Genomic DNA, 26,993 nt, shown 5'->3' with positions numbered 1-26,993 from the left:
ACCTGCTCTATGTAGGTAAGTATTGAGGGGGCTGGTGGCACTGCTGTACACAGAAGGCTGTTTACCTAAATGCATCGAATCCATGAAGGTAAAAAACCTTCAGCCTTTACTCCTTTTCCTCTCCATATGTGCAGGCCATGTCTGCCTTGTCCACAAATACTCATCAATATGCAGGCCAGATGTTGGAAAGTGTGCCCCCGGCTGCTGCTCTGGCTCACTTAAATTGTGTGCATGCACAGTGTACGCTCTATCAGCAGTGGTTGAACCTCTGATACTAAAGGGCAGTTTGATCACGCTAGAGCAGTCACTGGGGTTACATTTCTCACATCTAGCTTGTCCTGCCATTTAGAGCACTGAAGTTTTTGCGGACAATTTGCGCATGGCCTACTCATATTGAGAGGAACGGAGGCACCATTTTGTTTTTACTGGTTGAGCAGTGGAATTGCAAATATTTTTGTGAGAAAAGTGCAGGAAGGCAAACAAACCCATTAAAAGGAAAACTAGTTTTTGGCAACTACACTTTCTGTAATATAACTGACATTACACAGCTAGAGCATCTCATTAAAATGCTTGTTGGCTCCTTCTTTATGTAAAAGAAAGAGGCCTAAAGCATATTTGCAGCAAGTCCCCTAATCAACAGCTGCCAAGCCTACAAGGCTGTGACCTGACAGATGGAATTCTACTGGGCAGTAAAACCATGTGCAACACTACAAAACCAGAAACAATTGGGCAAAGGGACAATCTTAACAGCTTCAAATTAGTATATACCTTGATTTTTCCTGCTGTAAAGGATGAGCGTGACCACACCCTTTCCTAAGACGCCTGTTAAATGTGGTGTGTGGCCGGTAGAGAGACTGGTGGGGTGAACTCAACTACAGGGAGAGGCAAGGTTTATACAGAATTTCAGTTGCTTATATACTTGGATCTACTGATTTTGACTTGAGGTAACCTTCTTATACATTCTCAAAATACACTTGATTTTAGTTGCCCAGGCTTGAGATATGTTCTTTTATTAACAAAAATACAATGGGAAGGTCTTCACTGGTGGTTGCACCTTTTTAACTTTGACAAGATCAGTACTCTGTTCATATTTTTTTTTTCCAGTGGTATTTCTGATCTAACAAACAGGTCCATGAACAGTAATCACTTAAGTGTACAATTCCTTACATACCAGCAGTGTGTGAAGTATCCGTCACTACAGAAAAGATGTGCTGAAGAATGTCACAGAAATAGGTTTGATAGAAACTCTGCGCTGCAGCTTCTTCTTGAGCAACGTTTTGTAATAAAGTATAAAGAATCTGTAATCCTGAAATAGACACATATCCATAGTAAAAGAAAGGAGTTGGCCACAACATTTCAAGTAAATCTTCAATCACAATTTACAATCATATCTCCACATTGCATTTTGATTATTTCTAGCCTACTCCTATTACTCTTAACAATTTTGAATTGTGTGAATCTCCCCACAATTCTGACACATATTCAATATACTGTGATAAGAACTGCTGTGACAGAATTCACAGAGCCTGCTTTCTGAACTACAGATGCTATGACAGGAGATTCAGGAGGCGGAGAAAGTACAGGAGAAACACTGCTTGCAGGCAACAAGATAGCTTTGGATATGTAGTCCTGAAAGTAAACAGCTGAGAAGCTGAAGAGTGCAGGAAATCCAAAAAGTTGTGAAGAGATTGCCAGCAGACTGGCAGCACTCAACACATGAAAGGAGTTTTTTCAAGAAAGCTTTTATTGGATTCTCAAAAATAACTATTGTTTGTATTGCTATTACAATGCTGAGACATTATAAAATGAAAGTATGCAGTGACCATAAAATTCCTTCAACGTAAAATGGCAAAGAGACACACTATCAAATAAGGCAGAACAAAGGACAAATACAAAGCATAGATACCAAGAGATAGTAAAGATCATAGAACTAGTCATCAGTATTGCATGTGGTCCCCTGCTGCTGATCTATCTTTATTATATACTTGCCATGTCTTGCTCTATACTGTGTCCTGTGTGGTAGCAGCCATTTTAGTAGAGACATGTCAGATCCTCCAGCAGGAACAACAGTGAGCAAAACCATAATAACATCATTTAATCTCCTGAAACTAACAAAGGCAGCAGTGCTTTTTACACATTGCAGAAATATAGCTGAGGTTATAAGAAAAGGTATGCCTGGGAAAGTTCAAATCCAAGTTACATTTCCAAAGTCCTGTATAGCCACAATGAAACATTAACAAAGCAAATAATCTTTTTGAGTTCAGTTTCACTTAGGAAAAAAAAAAAAAAAAAAAAAAAAAAAAAAAAAAAGGACTGACTGGGTTCCTTCCCTTTGTGATGCCTTTATAAAAGCCTGTACAGTATGCATAGTATATAAGAACAGATATAGTTTCCTACCTGTATCTGCAACATTTCGCATAGTGTGTTTGAAAGCCCAAATTATGGAGTCCAAAACCAACTTAAACTGTGCTGGAGGTATGGCCAGGAAAGCAGGGAAGCAGTGGGAATTTACAGCTTGTAAAAGCAAAAAGAAGTTTGTCCTGTGGTCTGGGTACTCTTCAAAGTCCTGCACAAAATAAATGTATTATGCTGTTAATTAACTTTATTTTGTCACTCTCTGGACTCACATTGTAGATCATCATTCCTCTGCACAATGTTCAGTGTCTAGGTGTTAATCCATGCTCCCAGTTTGACAGCCAGCAGCAAGCACCTTTTAATTGACCCAATTGTACACATGGCTTAACAGACATAGGTGTTAATGACTATGCCTTTGTAAGTTACTCCCCTGTTTGCCACTCCTAAAACAAAGCTCATCTTATTGTGCAGATAGAAACACCTGCCTGTACCCATAGGTAGCTTGATGTGAGATCACAGAAAACAACAGACCATGTTCTTGCTTTTCATTTCAGCTTCTTCAGAAGTCTTCCTGTGGGTACAGGTATATGTGCAACCTAAAGGGTCCACCGTGAAATCATATTTGCGTATTGCAGATATATACTTTTCCCAGTGATCAGGACAGACCAAAGCCGATATACTTCAAAACAGTGCAATAGCCAATTTACCACTTGCTACTGCTATTGATGGCTAGGGATGTCAATCACCAGGTCCCGACCAGCGATTCCCAGCCAGCAGTCGGCAATCGTCAGGTAAAACTGACAGGGGGAGACCTGTATGTAAACAACACAGGTCTCTCTCCTGTCAGTAAGGACATGCTGCTTTGTATTTCTCTGCACAGTTGAGAAATACAAAGAAGCATGTCTGCAGTAAAACACAAAGCACATAATGTAAAACACACAGCACACAGTTAGTCCTTTGATCGCCCAGATGTTAACCCCTTCCTGCCCAGTGTCATTAGTACAGTGTCAGTGCTTTTTATTAGCATTGATCACTGCGTTGGTGTTACAATACAATTACAATATATATACCGCCATTTGTAGACGCTATAAAACTTCCACTGAAACCAATTAATTTACACATATTGGGATTTTTTTTTTTTAGCAAGACATGTAGCAGAATACATTTTGGTCAAAATGTATTTAGAAATTTGATTTTTTAATTTTTTTTTATTGAATATGTTTTATAGCAAAAAGTTAAAACAATTGTTTTAAAAATTGTTGGTCTTTCTTTGTTTATAGCACAAAAAATAAAAACAGCAGAGGTGATCAAATACCACCGAAAGAAAGCTCCATTTGTGGGCTTTGTAGCTTTTTTTTTTTTTTTGTAAGGATGCAATGGCGAAAAAAAACAAACAATAAAACCACCTCATTCATCTGCTGTAATGCACTGAAAAGTTACAAAACAAAAATCGACCAAATTGAGTGGAAAACACTAAGTACCGTATTTTTCGCTCCATAAGACGCACCTGACCATTAGATGCACCTAGGTTTTAGAGGCCGAAAACAGGAAAAAAAAATTCTCAACTAATGGACTGCAGACATAGTACAGATGACCAGAGACTGCGGACAGCACAGGGATGACCAGAGACTGCGGACAGCACAGGGATGACCAGAGACTGCGGACAGCACAGGGATGACCAGAGACTGCGGACAGCACAGGGATGACCAGAGACTGTGGACAGCACAGGGATGACCAGAGACTGCGGACAGCACAGGAGATGACTGCTGACCTTTGGGGAGGGGGAGGGGGGGGGGGGGGGAGCGGGAACCTGAATTTGACAGGTACCCACTCTTACTTCCGCGGAGTTGTTCTTTGATCTTACCTGTTCCTGTATCCAGCCGCGCGCTGTCTTCCCGGCTTCTGTAGTGTGGGCGCTCGGCATGACAGCCGGGTGCCAGTGCGCATGAGCGAGAAGCACTTGCGCTTTGTGATTGGTCCGGCAGCTTCTGGGATCTGTCATATGTCCCAGGTACCGCCTTATCAATCACAAAAAGCACCGCTTCTTGCACATGCGCACTTGGCACCCGGCTGTCAAGCCCAGCGCCCACACTACAGAAGCCGGGAAGACAGCGCGCCGCTGGATAGAGGAACAGGTACAGTCAAAGAAAAAACTCCGCGGAAGTAAAAGTGGGTACCTGTCAAATTCAGGTACCCGCTCCCCACCTCCCCAAAGGTCAGCAGTCATCTCCATAAGGTCCCGCTGCAGAGCTGAGCGGCCGGCCCGGTATTCTGACACGGCGGCGGTGGAAATACCGGACCGGCCGCTCCATATGACGCACTGACATTTTCCCCCCTTTTTTTGGGGGAAAAAAGTGCGTCTTATGGGGTGAAAAATACGGTATTTTGTTAGGTGTCAACATGGGGCATATTGTACATTAGTTTACCTAAAGAAATTGAACATACCTTATTTATCATGTTTAACGTGCATTCAAACACAGCATCAAATATCTGAGGTATTTCAGCTGTAATATGGCCTCCTAGCTTGTTTACAATAGTAGCCATTGTGCTGAGTACTTCAGGCTCCCTGGCAGCTGGCACATTTCTTTGATAATCAATCAGAACTGCATCCAGCAAAGGAGGAACAAAGTTCTCTGCAACCTGAAAACAGAATATGCAATTAATCATATTAGAAAACAGAGAACTTAAATAATCTTTGATGAAAGGCAAAATGTTAAACCACAAAAAACTGACATTTAAAGCCCATTCACACTTTTCCAAATATGTTACATTTACTAAATATTACTTATGTCCCAATACGGTCCATACACCAAAAACAGCCAGCTACCACCTCCCCAACGTATATATGTTTTTACATCTAGGTGACCTAGTACATTAAAGAGGCAAAGAAGCAGGTACTTTAACCGATTTCCCGCCGCCCTATAGCAGATATACTGCTACAGGGCGGCAGGGGAGCGCAAAATCACGTATGTATACGTAATTTTGCATTTCCGGGTATCAATCACCGGGTCCCGGCCAATGATTACCGAGCATCTCCGATGGGGAGGAGGACTGTTTTGTTTAAGAACAGTCCTCCCTGTCAGCTCGGGAACACTGCTCCACATGGCTGTGCTGTGCACAGCCATCCAGAGCAGTGTGATTACAGTGAAACACAGACTGCACCCCCTAGTAAAACACTCCCTGCAAACAGTTAACCCTTTGATTCCCTCATGTTAACCCCTTCCTGCCCAGTGCCATTAGTACAGTGTCAGCGCTTTTTGTGATCAAATACCACCGAGAGAAAGCTCAATTCATGGGAAAAGAAAAGGGACAAATTTCATTTGGGTGCAGCGTTGCATAATCGTGCAATTGTCAGTTAAAGTAATGCAGAGCCTTAACGCCAAAAATGGCCTGGTTAGAAAGGGGGGGGGGGGGTGTTTAAATCCTCGAGGGCAAGTGGTTACAGTGGTTGTGAAGGCAGAAGGTTCTTTTTACCTTCACGCATTCTATGCATGAAAGTAAAAAAAAGCCTTTAGTGTGCAGCACCCCCCCCCCAAATAATTAACTAAGCACCTCTCAAATCCAGTGATGTGCACTGGAGCCTGAGCTGTCCCCGTTCTCTCTATCCTCTCATTGGCTCCCAGTACTTCCAATGACAGCCAGTGAACCAATGAGGAGACAGCGGGGTTGGGGCCAACTCATTATGGACGCACAGAGCGGGGATTGGGAACGAGCACGCACCAGTGTGCCCCCATAAGTGGCTCACTATTTGGAGGCACTGGTCAAGGGAGAAGAGTAGGACTGGGGCTGCTGTGTCACTGCACAGAGCAGGCAAGTATAAACAGCTTTTTTTTCTTTTTTATTAAATGAAGCTTTAAGATCACTTAATGGCCCATTAGAAAATTAATGTAGCACACAACAAACATGCTGGAACCAAAAACAATCCACACTCACACTTACCATCTGTGGGTCATTCGATCTGCTAACCCAGCCCGATATTAGCTTTAAGGTTTCCTTTTTAACTGTTCTCATACTGCGTATCAGAGGCTGCTTTGTAACCATCTCCCCTGAAAAAAACAAGCAGGTACAACCTTTACTATATGACAAAACAGTAACAAACATTTCATAACTGAAGGTCAAAAAAACAAAACAAACTACCAGCTTACCATTTGCCTGAATAGCTGCAGAAATATTTTCACTTAGGCACTTGTAAACGTTTAACATATCCAGATAGATTCTTCCAAGCTGAATAACAAAGGGGTGTCCGACAGCTTTACATGCTCTTACATTTGTTTTTAATATGCTTCCAAGTTGTTTGACTGTTTCCGGGTCTTTCAATATGTCAACATTCTGGGGGGGGGGAAAAAAAAAAAAGTTTGTAACTGAGGTAGTACTCTCACTTTTTAGGCTACACAAGCAGCAACACTATATTCTCCAAATGTTACACAATGACAATTTAATTGAAGAAACAGCCTTAAACATGACATCATCCAGATATAAAATGTCAGGTGCCAATGCAGCTTGTAGCAAGTTCTGCAGCAGTCAGTCATTCTTATCCTTCCTTCGCTACTTGGTGATAACAACCCTCCCCCCAAGTACATGTGAAGAGTCCTGAAAATGTCTAACTACATATTTGTTCTAGATTCATGGATCACTAAATGGTGAAATCTTACAGCAAAACTCTGGGATAAGAATATTGTCTAAATACAAGCTGTACTTGCATTCTGTATTAAGCTTTAGAGTGCTTTGTGTATCTCGTCTAGATCAGTGCAGTAATTTGGCATAAAACTGCCTCTGTAGGAAAATTCTATAATGAAAGTTTGTCACTAATACTTCCTGTCCTTGTGCAGAATGACTTGTCTTGCATCATCTCCCTTTTCTTGCTTTGCATTCACCTTGTAGTGTATGGGCATGCTAGGTACAGCCCTGCTCCCTGCACAGACTATTGTGCAGCCCAGTAATGGTTTCACTACTACTTTTTCAAGTCAATACCTGTATGCACCAAACACTTTTGCAAATCCAAAGTAGGATTGTACTTTCGAGGTTATTAAAGTTTAACTGAAGGCAAAACTTTTCTTCATTTTGGATAGAGTAAGGAAGGGTTATAACCCCCGTTTGTGTTTTTTGCCGTCAGTGTCTCGTTGCAGAGATTTCCCTTCACTTCTGTCCCATAGCCAAACAGGAAGTGAACGGAGATCCCTCCAAAGTGTGTGACACTAGGGTCAGTAGAACTAGTGTTCCCATTGGCACTCCAAAGACATGCTGGTAGGTTAATTGGCTCCTGTCTAAATTGGTCCTAGTATGTATGAATGTGAGTTAGGGACCTTAGATTGTACACCCCTTGAGGGTTAGGGACTGATGTGAATGTACAATATATGTATGTAAAGTACTGTGTAAATTGACGGCGCTATATAAGTACCTGAAATAAATAAATAGCAGATTTCCCCTCTATTACTATTCCGATGTTAACCGGAAATTTGGAATTTTCTTTTACTTCATTGATAACAGTAAACATAGCACGTAATTCTCCCTAATAGGGGCTCAGACAGCAGTATACCAAGGGGTGTTCTAAACTCACTCCACCAAAAACTAAAGTTTTGCCTTTAGTTACACTTTAAAAAGGAGAAGTTTTACCTTTTGAGCAAAAATAATAAAATGCACATTTGGTTTCTGCAGGTAAAAAAAAAATGTACATTTATTATTTTTGGTTGCAGGAGAGCATGTGCACTGGAGCCTGGGCTGTGCATGAAACGCGTTGGGTGGCGCCTACATGCTGACGAGTCCTGGATCGGCAGCCATCTTGGTATGTCCGGCCGCATTTCTTTGTTTTAACATTCCACGTGGAAGAGGTTTGTATTTTATTCTATGTAACAATATTTTAATTAATTAAATACTACACTATATATGGTCACTGGGCTCGGTGTGGTGAGCATTTCTTCGGAGGGAGAGAGAGAGAGGGAGAGAGAAAGAGAAAAAGAGAGGGGGGAGAGAGAGAAAGGAGAGAGAGAGAGAGAGAGAGAGAGAGAGAGAGAGAGAGAGAAGGGAAGGGGGGAGAGAGAGAGAGAAGGGAAGGGGGGAGAGAGAGAGAGAAGGGAAGGGGGGGAGAGAGAAGGGAAGGGGGGGAGAGAGAAGGGAAGGGGGGGAGAGAGAAGGGAAGGGGGGGAGAGAGAAGGGAAGGGGGGGGAGAGAGAAGGGAAGGGAGAGAGAGAGAAGGGAAGGGAGAGAGAGAGAAGGGAAGGGAGAGAGAGAGAAGGGAAGGGAGAGAGAGAGAAGGGAAGGGAGAGAGAGAGAAGGGAGAGAAGGGAAGGGAGAGAGAGAGAAGGAAAGAGAGAGAGGGAAGGGAAGGGGGGGGAGAGAGAGAGAGAAGGGAAGGGGGGGGGAGAGAGAGAGAAGGGAAGGGGGGAGAGAGAGAGAGAGAAGGGAAGGGGGAGAGAGAGAGAGAGAGAGAGAGAGAGAGAAGGGGGAGAAGAGAGAAGGGAAGGGGGAGAGAGAGAGAAGGGAAGGGGGAGAGAGAGAGAAGGGAAGGGGGAGAGAGAGAGAAGGGAAGGGGAGAGAGAGAGAAGGGAAGGGGGAGAGAGAGAGAAGGGAAGGGGGAGAGAGAGAGAAGGGAAGGGGGAGAGAGAGAGAAGGGGGAGAGGAGAGAGAAGGGGGGAGGGCGGAGAGTAGAGAGAAGGGCGGGAGGGAGAGAGAGAGAGAGAGGGAAAGAGAGAGAAGGGAAGGGGGGAGAGAGAGAAGGGAAGGGGGGGAGAGAGAGAGAGAGAGAAGGGGGGGAGAAGGGGAGAAGGGAAGGGGGAGAGGGGGAGAGAGAGAAGGGAAGGGGGAGAGAGAGAAAGGGAAGGGGAGAGAGAGAGAGAAGGGAAGGGGGAGAGAGAGAGAGAGGGGGAGAAAAAGAGAGGGGGAGAGAAAGCGAGCTATAATATAGGCTAAAGACCAGCAAGTTTTCTGGTGAGTGCAATATGGTGAAGGATTTTGCTATGGAGCAGCAACACCTTTTGGATTTAGCTAGTTTTGGAATTTCTTCACTTTCATTCTCTTTCGGATTGTCACTTGAGGGATAATTTTTTTTACTGGATTGCATGTGGCACTTTTCATGCAGTTATTAGTGCATGCATATAGGAAGATATTTTTTTATAATATTGCACATGACACTTTATTTCACACAAGATATACGTATTTGAAATACATTTTTTTAGGTTATTGTATGTGGCACTTTAACACTGTGTGTATAATTTGTGTATTGATGTATTGTAATCTGATTTATTTGGGTGTATTTATAACAGTGCTGCACCATTTTGATACATCTAGTGGAATACTAGCCCGGGTGAGAACGGCGCTGGATCCCTGGAGAGGCAAGTGGTCTGTTATTAAAAGTCAGCAGCTACAGGATTTAGCTACAGCCAACCTAATTTTTTTTTTTTTCAAGAGTGAAGAACCACTTTAAGGAATATATTTTAAATGAAAATGTTCATGCCCAGAGTCCAGAATTGACTGGTTAGAACTAGAATGAGTGTAAGGCCATGCGTGGAGCTGCAGGCACCTGCTGTCTGTCTAATAACCAATATCCTGAACTTTCTGACAGAGCTGATATAAGCTGTAATATCCTTAATACCACAAATAATCTACCTATCTCTTAAATCTCAGCTCATAAAGTATAACAATCTCTATTGTCCATTGAGGGACAAAGCTTAATAGCAAGAAACCTAGAGTTATCCTGTCACCTGCAGGAGAAATGGACGCTAGGCTCATAGTAAACCACAGACCAGCCCCCTTGTTATAGTCCCTCCCCCAACACCTACACAGTTAGGCTTCGTCTCTCTAGTAGACCGGAGGTTCTTTTGTGATTTTTTTTTTTTTTAAATTTGAAAAATTTTCTACGATAAACCACTACTGGTACATTCAGGCCAGAAACTGCAGATGGCAAAGACAACCTATATTTCCATTTAGCACAGGACTCAGCCAGCCATTCAAGTGGTTGTAAAGGCTCAAGGTTTTTTATCTTCATGCATTCTATGCATGAAGGTATAAAACCTTCTCTATGCAGCATCCCCCCTAATATTCACCCAAGCCCCATCTCAATCCAGTGACGTGCACTAGAGTCTTGGCAATCCCAGGATTCCCTCTCCCCACTGGCTGAGACAGCAACAGGAGCCATTGGCTCCTACTGCTAGCCAGTGAGCCAATGAGAAGAGACAGGGGACGGGGCTGAGACACAGCTCCATGTGTGAATGGATACACGGAGCAGTGGCTGGGTATTACACAGACTTTGGTGCCCCCATAGAATGCTGCTTGCTGTGAAGGCACCCAACAGCAGGGAGAGGTCAGGCGTGCTGGCAGAGGACCCAAGAAGAGGAGGATCTGGACTGCACTAAACTGAAGCTATCAGGATCAGAGCTATGATAGTTGACCTGCCCCCATCTCAGAAGATTCACTATTGTGAAGGGACACTTGTCACCACGTAAGCGCATGAAAAAGTCTTATTAGCAGCCACAGGATTGCTTTTTAGACTTTAAGACACTTTTCTTAATATACAACTACACAGCCTCTTCTGATAGGAAAAACAAACACCTCGCTGCAGGAATATCAAAAGACTGAACCGCCGCCTATGAGTGCAGAGGTCAAGGTGCTATATGGGCCACTAAACCCAATTTTAACGAGGCCAAGGCTTAAGAGGGAATGAGTAACAGTCTAGGTTACATTCTGGCGTTGTACTTTGCATCATCATTGTGTTGGCACTCCATTTTGTGTCATGTCTGTAGGTCTTTGTGTAGCCATGCTATCTTCTCTGTATGGAAAACTCGTGGAATTAAGGGGGAAAAAAAAAAAAAACACACAACAGTTATCACATTTTTCCCCACCCTTGGCTATCACTCACCTTCGTGGCTTGTTGAATAATACTGTCCCATACTTGGTTAGGAAGAAGCATATATTTTTCTATCAAATGCTCCTGTACAGGTTGATCTGTCTGAGCTCCTATCATATAACCCACAGCTTCATAGAAGGTGTGAACCTAAATCAAAAACACAGGTTGGAAGAGGTATTAACAACAACCTTTACATATCACTAAGACGTACAATGATCACCAACTAAAAAGCTTTTAAAATCAGGAATAGCCCAAGTCCACTACATGACAATTATACTACACAGAAAAATAATGCTTATTTGTACTGCCAGCTCCAAACCTCAGCATTTTAAAATAAAAATATCTTACCTGTTGAGGCTGAAGATCACAAATTATGGTATTTATGTTGTTTAGAATTTCATCAATAAATGGCATTACTTCACCAACTTGAACTTGAACAAAATGCCTGCGACATTTCTGAGCGATCTTAATAAATGTATCACATGCCATATCTTGCACACCATCATGGGTCTCTGAAATTGCATAAAGTTATAAAGCACTTTGTAACCCTTTTGCTGCCAGAGAAGATTTTGCACGTTAAAAAAATAATTTCTTGAAAGAAGAGTCTGCAGAAAAAAAAAGGGAATAGTTGAAGGGCTGGTTCATACCAGGAATCGCACAGCAATGTGCTGCACGTTCCTGTGTGATGCGATTTGAGCCCCTTCATTTTGAAGGGACTCAAATCACACTGCACCACACCGATAGTAGTGCATGCACTACTTTGGAAACTCACTACAAAAAAAAAATTCACATGGTACTTCTGTACTATGCTATACAGTGCAAGCAAATGCACTGCATTTGCGATCTGTGTTTGGGGTATTGTTAACCGGCACACGCTACAGATCACAACGTAGAACGTGGGTTTCCCACACCGCACTCTGGTGTGAACAGGGCCATAACTTCCTCAAAAGAGAAGAGGTCAACCACCTAAGGAAATCAGTAAATCAAAAAACCACACTGAAGTCTCATGGAGTGGGTGGAGTTTTTCTTAATATGCAGTAGGGAACTTATTGGCTGCAGCTGTTGATCATTAAATGTTATTCAACATGCCACTTTGACTTCTGTTGAAAGGGGACTGCCGCACAGTATTCAAAATTTGGTCAGTTCTTGCTTTAAAATTGCTCGTGCCCATAAAAAAGGCCCCAAACTGCGGTACCTAAAATTTTCCATAGACAAAGCTTTTAACAGGTTACCAATTTAGAATTAAATGTGAATGATAGCCCTGGAATTATTGCTCGGTCTGGCATGTACAGCTCTATAAGTAGTATGTGTAGCGTAATCAACTTTTTGTGCATCCAGGATGTGTGCATTAATGCACATATATGTGCATATGTGGGGGGCCCCCTGAGGTCTTGCCTACACTTCACTGAAGCTAATGGAGCACAGATGTTGTTCCGTTCCCAGCCATAGCAAGTATCGTAATACAAGTAATTTCCAGGCTAGTGGAAATCTGTGAATGGATGTTTGCGAGTCTCCCTCCCAAATATAACTGGTGGCACTAGCCATGCCAGGAAAAATGGGGTGCCCGTCCAGGTGTGATGCGTGGAACTGATCCAGCTGCTGCATAGCCGCCGGATCATTTCTATCTGAAAGCAAACTGTCAGCTTGTATGATTAACATGCATTCCAGGAGAGTGCAAAGAACAGTGTGGTAAGGGCAACAGTTTCAAAGAATGAATTTTTTATAGTATTGAAAAAGAAAAAATTACCATGCATGAATTCAAATAGTTTGTTTACAACTGTCTTTAGAAATTTCCAGTGGGCTCTCAAAAACCTTGGATACTGCCCCACGATGTACATGATGTTGGATGCAATGATAGCTTTGTTGTCTTTGCCACGTTTTTGCTCACAAAGACCAAGAAGATCCTGAAATGAAAGTAGTTATAATCTAGCAACATCATTTAAATGTATCACGTAAAGCAAGAGACTTGTCAGGAAATATTAAAAAAAGTGAATACAAAAAAAACAAAACAAAAAAAACACAAACGAACACACACACCAAAAAAAACAAAAACACACTTCTGCTTTTACATAAAAAGACTAGTTACATTCATTGTGTTGCCTGCATCTAGACTGTGAGATAGGCTACTTGTCTCAATCTCAAAACGGATATACTGTATGTCCAAATGGAGATCTACCAAGTTTTTTTTAAGTTGTAACTATTTTGTTAGCAAAGTATTGAGAGCATTGGTGTATGTGAGCCACTGCAGTGTGCTTCTTTTCAGTGTGCATGGTAATCAGATGAAACCTCATTGGATAGTGCATTCACATATATTAGCCTATGGGTATGTACGTGCTCAGCATAAATGAATACACCCCAACAGATTTGTCAGAAAACCTCTACCTTTCTTTCAGAACCAACATTTTCTATGAGACACTATACTACAAAATACTCCCACAAATATGGGCCATTGATTGCAAACAAGATTTGGTAATTTGCACATCCAAAAAATATTTTTCTTAAATTCATTCATGACTGTGTTGCAAAAATGAATACACCCCAATGAAAGTCTTAGGAACAAAGGTAGATTTTAGACAAAATCATAACAAGAAATCAACTACAGGTGAGTAATTATTCATTAGCCACTTGCCCTCCAGAGGATTTACCCCCCTTCCTGACCAGGCCATAGGGCAGTCAGGAAGTGGTTAAACAGGTGTTCAGCAGACAGTTGATTATAAAAAGGGAGTTGCTTAAAGAAAACCCCCTCCCATTTCATGCTGTCAGCAATGGCACCACATGGAAGAGAAATGCCACAAGGCCTCAGAAAGAAAATAATTTCCTTACACAAGATAGGTGAAGGCTACAAGAAGATCGGCAAAGCTTTACTTATCAGTCAGAATACTGTAGCAAAAGTGAAACAAAAATCTAACAAAGATGGAACTGCAACCATCTCACACAGACATCCAGGCTGTCCACAGAAATTAACACCTCGACAGGAGTGTCTTCTGATGAGAAGGGTTGAAGAAAATCACTATGCAAGTTCACTGCAGTTAGCTAAAGAAGTAGAAAGCCAAACTGGGGTGATTGTTTCCTGTGACACAATACAGTGTACGGCGTACATTGCAGAGCAATGGCATACATGGGTGTCGTTCATGAAGAAAACCTCCCCTAAAGCCCATGCACAAAAAAAGCCACCTAGATTTTGCCAGGGACAATGCTGAAAAAGGAGAAGACTACTGGGACTCTGTATTCTGATGAGACCAAGATAAATGTTTTTGGAACTCATGGCTTCAAAACTGTATGGCGTTGCAAAGGTGAGGAGTACAAAGAAAAATGCATGGTGCCTACAGCGAAACATGGTGGTGGCAGTGTCCTTCTGTGGGGCTGCATGAGTGCTGCTGGTGTCGGGGAGCTGCATTTCATTGATGGTATCATGAATTCATAGATGTACTGCTCTATATTGAAAGAAGATGCAACACTATCTCTGTGCCCTTGGTCATCATGCACTTTTCCAACATGACAATGAACCAAAACACACATCTAAGGCCACTGGTGCAATTCTGAAAAAAAATTATTCAGTGGCCAAGTATGTCTCCTGATCTGAACCCAATCGAACACCGATGGGGAATTCTGAAGAGACAAGTTGAGCATCACTCTCCATCCAGCATCCAGACTTTCAAAGAGATTGTTCTTGAAGAATGGAAAAAGATTGATGTTGCAATATGTTGCCAACTTGTTTATTCCATGCCTAGAAGACTTGGTACTGTCCTTTCAAATCATGGAGGTCATACAAAATACTAGATGGAGTAGTTTTTGCTGTGGGGTGTATTCACTAACTAATTTGAGTAAAACTGAAGATTTTGTAATCTAAGTTATATTATTAACCTTACTTTGTAATTAGCTAAACAAATGCTCTAAAAGGTTTTCAAATAGGATGTACTCATTTATGCTGAGCTCTCTACATGTATGTGGATGTGTATGCATTTGTACCATTAAGAAGATAGTTTTTTTTTGGATTACATCTTGGCGCTGTATAGTTGAAAAGGCAGTATGATAGTATAACTGCACTCTATTATTGTAGGGAGATGCAAATATGAGATAACCCTCCCATGAGAAGTAAAGACACTACAGAGGCTAGATTCAATTGTGAAGTACTTTAATGAATTGTTACTACTCTTGCAGTTTGGGAAGCACTTAATTTTCATTTGTTTTATTTATAAAGACATCACATTCACCCTGACATGATCTTGTTAATAAATGTAAACAGCTCGACACTGCTCCCCATTGCCAATCACATGACCAAAATCACAGGTATTTCATGATATGATTGCTACTGAAATGGAGAAAAGGAGTACACATTGGATAATCCTTACCATCAGAAATAAAGGCAATGTTTCTAGTCACATGGCAAGCACATTTTCAGCCCAATTTCTATTAAATCATCTCAACAAGAGATATGCCATAGCTTTTGAGTTCAAATATGTAAAATTAAAGAATACACAGAAGACCAACTCATGCAGGAGTATATACTCCATAGGATTACCGCCTTAATAAAATAAAAATAAAAAAAAGCAAGCATAAATATTTTACCAAGCACACTCACTTACTTTGATGACTGTAACTAGAAACCTCTTCTCATCTTCTTCATGCATGGCTCCACTGATTGAACCAATAGCCCAACACAAAGTATTCAGATTTTTCCATGACCACTCTGTCCCATTTACTTGGTTATGTAGTTTCTCAGTCATAATTCGTTCTGTGTCTGCATAATCTAAATGGGTGAGGTAAACTAAAAAGAGAAAACAAGATGTTAACCAGTATGGAAAATTAGAACCGCATGGTACCCAAGCCCACAAAGCATTGTACATGAGAGTAGGTAAGAACAGTGAGCAGGTCATAGGGGGTTTTGAAAGCAAAGCAACTAGAAACACAGAATTAAAATAATTTTTAGGGAAACTTATGAGAACATTACGTAGGCAGCCATAATTGACCTGCTGAAACGCTAGTTGTTTACTGTCACAGATCTGGAACAAGTATGCAGATCAGAAAAAAAAAAGACGTATCAGAAATAATCAATACACCACAAAAGGTTAATCTGAATTCAAATCAAGCATGTTGCTAACAAAATGTACATGGAAAGCAGAGAAAATCCTTACCCAAAGTTTCTCTCATGTTTTTATACAAATTGATGGAATCTGTGTCCTTCATAAACTCCCGAACCACTTCACCCTGATCATTCTCTACAACCAAAACTTCTTCTGGTTTTGCCATTCGACTAACCATCAATAAACGCACCTGCAAGACAATATGTTACTCAACTTCATATAAAATCTAGTTAAACAAGTTTTCTTTAACAAGATCTTTTTTCTTTAAGCTCTCTTCCCAGTCATTCAACTATCAAGTAGCAGAAACTGACTAACACAGCCTTTAACTTTTGACAGATAAAGCACAGGCATGGGGATCAGAGATGGGAGGAGACACAGTAATAAGGGGGTTCTTCAAGCATTGCGGGGGGGGAGGTCCCACTAAGCCCAATTTGTTTTAAAGAAAAGTACTAGTATTTGCAAGAAAACAGTCTGTAGTTCACCAATGTTTGTAATGCACTTTGGGGGACAAGTCAGGTTCACTTGAAGCCCTGGTTCACACCAGTGAAACTTCAGGTGTGACATTCGATTTACAACTCGCACCTGAAGTCGCATCTAATGCATTTCTATGGCAATTTCTTAATCAGTGCGAATTGAAATAGCACAATTTCAAAAATAGTGGGATTTCATAGTCGCATTCAGTGTGAACCAGGACTTACAGCATACAAAAATGATGTGAAACACGAAAGAAAAATATGCATTTCCACATAGGGACCACTGCTCTCCTACATGTAAAAATTAGTGTTTTTGCTAGAAAATTACTTAGAACCCCCAAACATTTTTTTCTAGCAGAGGCCCTAGAGAACAAAATGGTGGTCACTGCAATTTATATCACATGGTATTCGCGCAGCAGTCTTTCCAACGCAATTTTCTTTTTTTTTAAAAAAACGCTTTAATTAGAAAAAAAAAAAACAAACAATTAATAAAAATATGAAAGATGATGTTACACTGAGTAAATAGATAGTCAACGCGTCATGCTTTAAAATTGCGCATGCTCGTGAAATGGTGTCAAACTACGCTACCTAAAAATCTCCATAGGCGATGCTTTAACTTTTTTTAGTGTACCAGTTCAGAGCTACAGAGGAGGTCTAGTACTACAATTATTGCTCTTGCTCTGACGTTCGCAGCGATACCTCACAAGTATGGTGCGAACACCATTTACATATGGGGGTGCAACCTACAAATGCGCTCACAACTGAGTGTGAGCACAGGGGGATGGGGGCACTTTAAACACTTATTTTTTATTACTTTTTTTTTTTACACTGTCCCTTTAAATTTTCTTTATTTTTAAATTACATTAATGCGATAGCAATAAAAATTGACAGCCCTTGCAATAAAAGCATGACAGGTCTATGGTCTAGACCAGGGCTCTCCAAACTTTCTAAACAAAGGGCCAGTTTACTGTTCTTCAGACTTTAGGGGGGCTGGACTGTGCCCAGTGGGAGAAAACAATGCCCAATCTTTGGCATTAGGGGGAGAAAGTTGGATTCAATGGCAGGAATAGTACCCCATTGTTGTTAGTGGAAGGAATAGTGTCCCAACCCAAGGTTGGTGACAGTGGCAAAAATAATGCTTCAAGGGCCAGATAAAGGCAAGCAAAGGGCCACATCTGGCCCCTGGGCCGCAGTTTGGAGACCACAGAGAATAGCGGAGGCCATTTTTCCTCAGCTAATCTCTATAGTTAGCCGCTGAAACCACCGGATTGGTTCCTGGGCTCACCGATCATCCAGGTAAGCCCGAGAACCACTGGAAAGCTTCTAAAAGTGTTCCAGACACTCTGATTACTTTTAGCGGTTGGAGAAATGCCAGTTGCAGCCACAACCCAGGTATTCCACTTATAACCATGGCACATATTCCCAGTTAGGCGGTCTTCAAGTGGTATAGCTATGACTATGGTTTACATTATTACAAGACATTGTTATGCACAAACAACATTCTGAAATACAGAGTAGGGAGGGGAGGTGGTGGCCAGGTACTGTACAGTATTAGAAAGAGTTATGTACTTACATTGACATATTTGGCATTTATGGAAATTTTACAGATGGCCCTAATCGGACCACTATTAATAAAGGTATATTTAAACTTTTAGGTGCATCTCAGGTCAAAAGAAATTGGGGAATGCCTGCAGCCTAGAAGCCACATGAAGGACAATGGCCTGGCATCAACTGGTTTTAGATTCAGGCAAAGGGGAACAGAGAACGAACCTCATTCTCAAGACAAGGATAGAAAAGGTCAAAGAGGAAAATGACAACATGGAAGGGAAAACTGAACCAACAAGAAGCGGTTCGACCAGAACCCACCAAAACAGCTGAAACACATTCCCATGTAGGGGGAATATGATCCACAACCGGATGTTGTCAAAAGTAAACTGAGGATAACCTCTAGAAGGAACGGATTCCAAGAGGGAACCAAGGACAAAACAGGTCCAGTGAGAAAGATCAGCCGTTCTAGAGGCCAAGACTTAATCATAACCCTAAGGATCATGTTGAAAGCAAACAGACGAAATGGGTTACCCAGTCAGACAAGCAATTAACACAATGTTTGGTCTTATATAAAGATGGGGAGTATTGATTGGGGTCATCCGTAGCAGGAAGACTGTCTTTGACATCTATGTGCAGACATGATGCACCTGTGTAGCAGTACCGCTACAAGGCCAAAAGTGAAAGGAAAAGCCTCGGGTACTCTAAATCCAAGGTATCTATTGCTGATTAGGGGCAGGCAACTGAAGGAGACCAAATCACTGTAAGTGGTCAGTTGGAACAGATTGATGATTGAAGTTCCACAGGGTGCAGGTAAAACAGTAGCAGCAGGAGCAGGATGGCATTTCTTCTACGCTGAATGTCAGAGGCATGACCCAGCCAATGTCATCAGCACTTGGTCCATCAGTGTTAACCCTTTCCATGGTGGTGGTAGCACCTGGATAGCTGCTATGTAGAAACCAGTTAAAGCAGTATAGTGAAGGATCTGAACTGAAAAATCATCCAATGGAAGTGTACAAGAAAGGCCAGCAAAACGTAGACAGGATTCCAACTGCATCACTCTGGATTTTGGCAATGAACAATGGAAATGTTAAGCGCTTGGTACACCAGGACTGGACATTTCCCACAGAGGCACTAGTTTTCTAATGTTGCAAGGAACATCATTAAATAAAGAGGCAAAATACACAATCACATGTAAAACACTACCTTTGACAGAACTGGCAAATAGAGCTGTCTCCTGGGGGGAACATCAAAATGTTGACTGCCAGAAAGAAGTGGGGATGCCGACGTGGAAAAAGGGCTCTCCCTGTATAACTCTGCTGCTAAATGGTTCCAATACTCAAGGCAGATTTTGAATATTTCTGTTTCTTCTACTTCTGATACCAGCAACATGTAGTGTAGAGCCTGAATTAGAATGAGTAAAGCATTAAAACAGTGAAAAAGGTTTGCAATTTAAAGTGCTTCCTAAAATACAAAATAAACTTGCTATTTATCCTCAAGAAGAACCAGTCTCAACTGGGTTTACACAAGAATCTGAATATTTAATCAAATTATTATAACTGAACAGGAAAAATGTCTATTTATGTAACACACTTTGAATGTCCATATCCTTAGCCAGGGTTCTACCTTAAGACTGAATGTACACTGTCCCTTTTGTTTGTTGTGCATATGGTAACACAAGAATGGGATTTCCACTTGACATGCATTTTTATGTAGGAAAATGTGCAACTTTTGCTGCACCAAACCAAACAAGTATGAATAGGTCCCAAATATTTACATACACGCATTAACTAGGGATGCACCAAAATTCCGGCCGAAAGCAGCCCTATTGGCATTTTGCAGATACAGGGGACTGTGTGTACTGCAGATGTGATGGGGGTGCAGAAAGGCAGGAGAGGAGCAATGTATACAGTGACTGGCTGTCACTATATGTCAGTGCTGGTTTTTAAACGTAATTACGGCTTTTATTTTCTTCACTATAGCTCAGAGAATCAGCTGTCACTTTCTCCCCAGCTAAAAAACAAAGTTTATTTTTAGTTCCTTTCCCAAGCTAAAAAATTTTTTCTCTGAGCTATAGAGAAGAAAAAAAAACAAACAAAAAACGGCAATTGCATTTATAAATCAGCACTGACACAGTGACAGCCAGTGAGGGAGCCTCTCCGTATACACTGCTTCTCTCCTGCTCCCTCCTTGCACACACTGCCCCCACCCCCTCCCCCCTACAAAGATGGCCTGTTACTCATATGCTATCACATAGGGGACTATTGGTCCCCTATGTGATGGCAATAAAATCACACGTAAAAAAAATAAATATACACGACAGTAGAAAAAAAATAAATAAAATTGGAGCCACCCCCACATACGCAGACATACGGTTCAGTTTTCAGCCACATGCATTCTGAATTTTTGGTGTCGGTTTCAGGACCAGAATTTTCATTTCAGTGCACCACTAGCATTAACAACTTGCCCTCCAGAAAATTTACCCCCCTTCCTGACCAGGCCATTTTTTGCGATATGGCACTGTGTTCCTTTATGGACAACTGCGTGGTTATGCAATGCTGCACCCAAATTAAATTTATGTAGTTTTTTTCCCCCACAAATAGAGCTTTCTTTTAGTGGTATTTGATCACCTCTGCAGTTTTTACATTTTGCGCTATAAACAAAAAAAGACAGAATTTTTTTTGGGGGGAGGGGACCTTACTTTCTGCCAGAAAACATATCCAATACATTTTTAAAAAAAAAAAATCTAAATTTCTTCATAAAATTTAGGCCAAATTGTATTCTGCTACATATTTTTGGTAAAAAAAATCCCAATAATTGTATATTGATTAGTTTGCGCAAAAGTTATGCATCTACACACTATGGCAATGTTCAGGCGGACATGTTTACAATAACTGATACTTTGTAGGAACCAGTCACACTAATACAGTGATCAGTGCTAAAAATATACACTAATCACTGTACGAATGACACTACTGGTTGTGAAGGTGTTAACATCTAGGGTGATCAAAGGGTTAAGTGTGTGCCTAGCTATGTGCTTTGTGAACACTAGCTGGTGCTTCTCCTATGGGAAATGGATTGTGTGTCTCTGCAGAGACACACAATTTAAGTCCCCCCCCACAACAGAACTGTGCCTATGTAAACAGACACAGCTCTGTTCTTCCTCCCTGACCTCTTCGGGACTTGTAGATCGATTTGTGTTGTGACATTTCACAGCAGAAGCGATCGTCCGGTGGCGCACAGGCGCGTCCCCGGGTTGCAGTGCAGTGCCGTTTTATACGTAAAACTGCTATAGGGCGGATGTAAAGTGGTTAAATTAATTTGACTCAATGGTAACAGAATTAAAAAAAAAAACTTAACCTTTTATTTAATCAGCTTAGCTCAATGTGCTCCCCTTCCAGCACTGACTTAGGAAGTGGGGAGAGCAGAGTGCCAAAACAACTTTCCTGCTTTTTGTGTGAATTTTGAGATTTACGGTGCAGCGCTTGAAGCTAGCAAGTTCAAAGACAACTTACTTTAAAACAGTGTTGTCCAACCTAAGGCCCTTGAGCTACATGCAGCCCAACACAAAATCATAAATGTAAAAATGTTGATTTTTGGGGGGGAATTTTTTGTAAAAAATGTATTTACACTTCGTGATCACATGCGACTGAAGAAAACTAAAAGTCCAGTAAAAAGACACTGAAAGTTTTATCTTCCCACAGAAAAATGTCAAATTCTTCACAATCACACCTTATTCAGGTCATCAGTACCTATATTTGGAAGCAATGATTTTCAAGGATGAAGCACACGAACAGCAAAATTAGAATTAAAATATCTGATGAACAACTTGAGAATTTGAGAATTTCTACTACATCCAACGATCTAGATACTGATGTGTTAGTTTAGAAAAATAGTGTCAAATATCGCACTAGTTTCAGGCTGCCCTCCCAATTTTAGAATTAAAAAAAATTACAAAATGTTATTACTCAGGTACTTTATATACGTGATCGTCAGCTTGTTATCTGCCCACCTTTCTTGCTCATCAGCTATCCTTATCATTGGTGTATTTTATGTGTGGCCCAAGACAATTACTCTTCTTCCAATGTGACCGAAAAGGTTGGACACTCCTGCTTTAAAGCATATTTCTTAAGAATATATAAATATTTGAAGGTTCATAACCTAGCCACAGTTCAACTATAAACAAACATTACCAGACAGAAATAACACAGACCCATTGCTTACATTCATCTTCACTGAAGGGCTATTATTTGACAATGGATGGGGGGACTATAAATGTAAAAAGGCATAAACCAAACAACTGTAGGGAGGGCATATATAAATAAAAAAAGTACGACTGCACAAATATACTAAAAATAACTACCTTTCCAGGACCTTCACACAAACTCCCCTATCAATTTGCAACTAGCATTCAATCTTCAAATACATCAAACATATTCAGCATACCCTACATACACTGGATTTGATAACATCTACAGATTTAGTGGTAGATTAATGAAACCAATTCACCTCCATCAGAGTTTCTCTCAGGTTCAGCCTCTTTTCTACAAGTTGTCCATGTTCTTTAAGAAAAGTACATAGGAACAAGCTGAGGTTCTGAATAAAGTTCTGCTCATCATCTTTCCCATTGGCATATGCAAGACGAATATTTGTGTTCAGAGGCAGCATCTATACAAAAAATGAAAGTAAACAGTGTTTATACATTTAAATACTAGAAACAGTATTCATTGAAATCGATTTCCAGAGGCAGCTACCGACCACCTTGCACAACCACTTTAAAAAGTTTAATTCACACTAGTCACGCTAAAATGTACGGCAAATGTACATTTCCATCCATTTTAGGTGCATTTTACATACGTTTACCTGCGTTGTGCTAAAAGGCATACATGTTGCATTTTAATGCAACACAGGTCACCGCAGCATTGTGGTGTTAACAGGACAATTATTTTGAAGGTGTCCTTGCGCTGATCTGTGTTTTACAGCTGCACTAGAACGCGAATCAACGCACTAGTGTGAATTTGCCCTAATCAAACAGGCTTTATTGGGATCTGGAATATTTACCTACATTGTACTTCAATTATGTAAAGTAAATGTAATCAATTATAATAAGACCTAGTACTGTATTCGGTTTTGTAGGTCAGAGTTAATCCATCACTTGAGCGTCTTTGGGATGAGCGATAACTAATTTTTTTTTAAAATATATATTAAATACACACACGGCTTACCTGCTTTAGTTGCATCATTGTCAAAGTGAAGAGTGTTACAAACTGCTCCTCGTACTGGCTGACACTAACTCCAGCTATTTCAGTGAGACATTTTAAAGACACATTTCGGAACATTGGAACATTTAAGAACTGGAAAGAAAAACAAAAACAAAACATAGGCATACTTTGCCACTGATGGAAAACAGACACACATATATACACACACTATTACAGCATGCAAACTAAGCACTATACCTTATAAATTAATGTGCTTATCAGTTTAGTCTCAAATATATATCCCAATGGAATCCAGTTAAGAAATCTGAGAAGTGTTTCCAAAGTTGCATGGACAAGTGGAGCATTTTGGGAGTTTTCCTTTGTAAAGGTTAAGAAAAACAAATTTAAAATTAAAAAAATAAATATTTTTAAAGACATACTGGAAATGTGAATAAAACTAAACAAAAAACACGCAAACAAAAAAAACAGTACTAATGAGCAATTGCTTATGACACTAACAGGAAAAAAAGTTTTGGCATTGGTCTGTAAGCTTATTTATCATAAGTCATAACTAGAAAAGTAAATAGAAAGCGGAGCATAGCACTATTAAATACATTTTTACAAATATAAGGAGTAATTAAAGGCAAAGGACAACTGTATGTTTTGCAGCATCTCATACAATTAGCAAGTCTGTGTCCTCTACTGTACAATCACAGGCTTGTTTACAGAACAATCAACGTGTTCCAATATAATGTATTTTACAAAAACACTGCAAAAAAAATTAAAGGAACACTTTTTAATCAGGAGTATAGCATCAAGTTAAATAACTCCTGGAATATGGATCTGGTCGGTTAAGTAGCAGAGGGGTTTGTTAATCAGTTTTGAGCTGCTTTGGTGTTAATGAAATTAATAGGTGCACTAGATGAGCATCAATGAGACAACCCTCAAAACAGGAATGGTTTTACAGGTGGAGGCCACTGACATTTTTGTTCCTTACTCATCTTTTCTGACTGTTTTTCACTAGTTTTGGATTTGGGTAGGGTCAGTGTCACTACTGATCGCATGAGGGGATACCTGGACCCTACAGGAGGTTGCACAGGCAGTCCAACTCCTCCAGGGTGGCACATCAATGTGCAAGGAGGAACAGGATAAGCACCGTCAGAGCCCTACAAAATGACCTTCAGCAGGCCACTGGTGTAAATGTCTCTGACCAAGCAATCAGAAACAGACTTCATGGAGGGTGGCCTGACGGCCCGACATCCTCTAGTGGGCCCTGTGCTCACTGCCCAGCACCATAGAGCTTGATTGGCGTTTGCCAATGAATTGGCAGGTCTGCCACTGGTGCCCTGTGCTTTAGAGATGAGAGCAGGTTCACCTTGAGCAGGTGACAGACGTGAAAGGGTCTGGAGAAGCCGTGGAGAACTTATGCTGCCTGTAACATCGTTCAGCATGACAGTTTTGGAGGTGGGTCAGTGATGGTCTGGGGAGGCATATCCATGGAGGGACACACTGACCTCTCCAGGCTAGACAATGGCACCCTGACTGCCATTAGGTATCGGAATGAAATAATTGGATCAATTGTCAGACCCTACGCTGATGAAGTGGGTCTGGGACACCTCTGGGATATCATGTTTCGGTCCATCCGACGCCGCCAGGTTGCACCCCAGACTGTCCAGGAGCTTAATGATGCCCTGGTCCAGATCTAGGAGGAAATACCCCAGGACACCATCCATGGTCTCATTAGAAGCATGCCCCGACGTTGTCAGGCATGCATACAAGCACATGGGGGCCATACAAACTACTGAGGACCATTTTGAGTTGCTGCAATGAAATTTCAGCAAAATGGACTAGCCTGCTTCATCATTTGTTCACTTTGATTTTTGGGGTGTCTTTGAATGCAGTCCTCTGTAGGTTGATAATTTTCATTTCCATCAAACGATGGGGCATCCTTTCGTTCCGAACACATTACCCAGTCCATATCAGTATAGATACCCAGCATAATATTTTTCTTCATTGAGATCTGATGTATTTTCAAAATGTTCCTTTAATTTTTTTGAGCAGTGTATATTACGGTTTTACTAAACAGACCACTGTACCAAACTGCAAAAAAACTCACCCAGTCTAAAATATAAAAGAATATTACATAATATCTAGTGCAATCCAGTACAGAAAAAAAAAATTACAGTGCTTGTCTACAATCCAAACAGTAATACTTCCACCAGTGCTATCACCTTTAAGTAAAAGGGTCTCATACATTTCCGATGAAGTCCAATCAGGAAGCAACATGTCAGATAGGGGTGTCTTTCAACATCAGCATGCTGGGTGGGGCCATTGAGTCCATGCTGTTCTACTAAGGAAACTGAATTCTACAGACTTGTATGAGAAGCTGATTGATTCCCTGTTTATGTGAGTGTTTTTATGCCATTTTAATTCGTTAAAATGGAGAGCACTATAGTCTTGTTTTGCCTAAGGGGCTCTGTATCCAATGAGCTGTTGGCAACAGTCTGCTCAGAAGGAGAGGGAAGTTTTACACAGTTAAGACTGTGGACAGGCACTTTCATTTGTTTTTCTTCTGTACTGGATTGCTATGTACAGCTGTTTTGTGAAGCCCTCAGAGGTTTGTTAGAGAACATTAAAGAACAAACAGCATCATGAAAGGCTAAGGAACACACCAGACAGGTCAGGGATAAAATTGTGGAGACGTTTAAATCAAGGTTAGGTTATAAAAAAAAAATCTCAAGCTTTCAACATCTCACGGAGCACTGTTCAATCCATCATCCGAAAAGGGAAAGAGTATGGCACAACTGAAAACCTACCAAGACATGGCCATCCACCTAAACGGACAGGCCAGGCAAGGACAACATTAATCAGAGAAGCGGCCAAAGATAGTAACTCTGAAGGAGCCACAGAGATCCACAGCTCAGGTGGGAGATTCTGTTCACAGGACAACTATTAGTCATGTACTCCACAAATATGGCCTTTATTGAAGAGTGGCAAGATGAAAGCCATAAGAAGTCCCGTTTGCTGTGTCCCAAACATGGTTTCTCGCAAACGGCAAATATGTGGAAGAAGGTGCTCTGGTCAGAAGAGACCAAAATTGAACTTTATGACCTAAAAGCAAAAAACACTACGTGTGGCAGAAAACTAACTGCACATCACCCTGAACAAACCATCCCCACCGTGAAACATGGTGGTGGCAGCATCATGTTGTGGGGATGCTTTTCTTCAGTAGCGACTGGGAAGCTGGTCAGAGTTGATGGGAAGATGGATGGAGCCAAATACAGGGTAATCTTAGAAGAAAACCTGTTAAGAGTTTGCAAAAGAGTTGAGACTGGGACAGAGGTTCACCTTCCAGCAGGACAATGACCCTAAACAGCCAGAGCTACAATGGAATGGTTTAGATCAAAGCATACTCGTGTTAGAATGGCCTAATCAAAGCCTAGACCTAAATCCAATTGAGAATCTGTAGCAAGACTTGAAAATTGCTGTTCACAGA

At 41.1% G+C, this 26,993-nt stretch overlaps 1 protein-coding gene across 1 annotated transcript in view; it reads right to left on the bottom strand.

The window, feature by feature from the left end:
• Nucleotides 1–26,993, bottom strand: part of XPO1 (exportin 1) — an 82,864-nt gene that overhangs the window by 5,136 nt on the left and 50,735 nt on the right. Inside the window, exons 9-22 of the mRNA XM_089669183.1 lie at nt 23,756–23,875; nt 23,522–23,650; nt 22,806–22,964; nt 19,503–19,700; nt 16,330–16,468; nt 15,781–15,962; nt 12,942–13,098; nt 11,543–11,706; nt 11,207–11,341; nt 6,501–6,684; nt 6,295–6,401; nt 4,801–4,995; nt 2,398–2,566; nt 1,172–1,306 (exon numbers count right to left, since the gene is read on the bottom strand). Of these exons, the coding sequence (XP_089525309.1) occupies nt 1,172–1,306; nt 2,398–2,566; nt 4,801–4,995; nt 6,295–6,401; nt 6,501–6,684; nt 11,207–11,341; nt 11,543–11,706; nt 12,942–13,098; nt 15,781–15,962; nt 16,330–16,468; nt 19,503–19,700; nt 22,806–22,964; nt 23,522–23,650; nt 23,756–23,875 (2,173 nt within the window). The remainder of the gene's footprint in view (nt 1–1,171; nt 1,307–2,397; nt 2,567–4,800; nt 4,996–6,294; nt 6,402–6,500; nt 6,685–11,206; nt 11,342–11,542; nt 11,707–12,941; nt 13,099–15,780; nt 15,963–16,329; nt 16,469–19,502; nt 19,701–22,805; nt 22,965–23,521; nt 23,651–23,755; nt 23,876–26,993) is intronic.

Source organism: Staurois parvus, unplaced genomic scaffold (assembly GCF_062004578.1).
Source record: "Staurois parvus isolate SC_StPar_1 unplaced genomic scaffold, SC_StPar_1.0 ptg000070l, whole genome shotgun sequence".
In the NCBI taxonomy this organism is placed as follows: Eukaryota; Metazoa; Chordata; class Amphibia; order Anura; family Ranidae; genus Staurois; species Staurois parvus.
The sequence above is the reverse complement of the archived record's forward strand: the minus strand, read 5'-3'. Positions and strand labels throughout refer to the sequence as shown.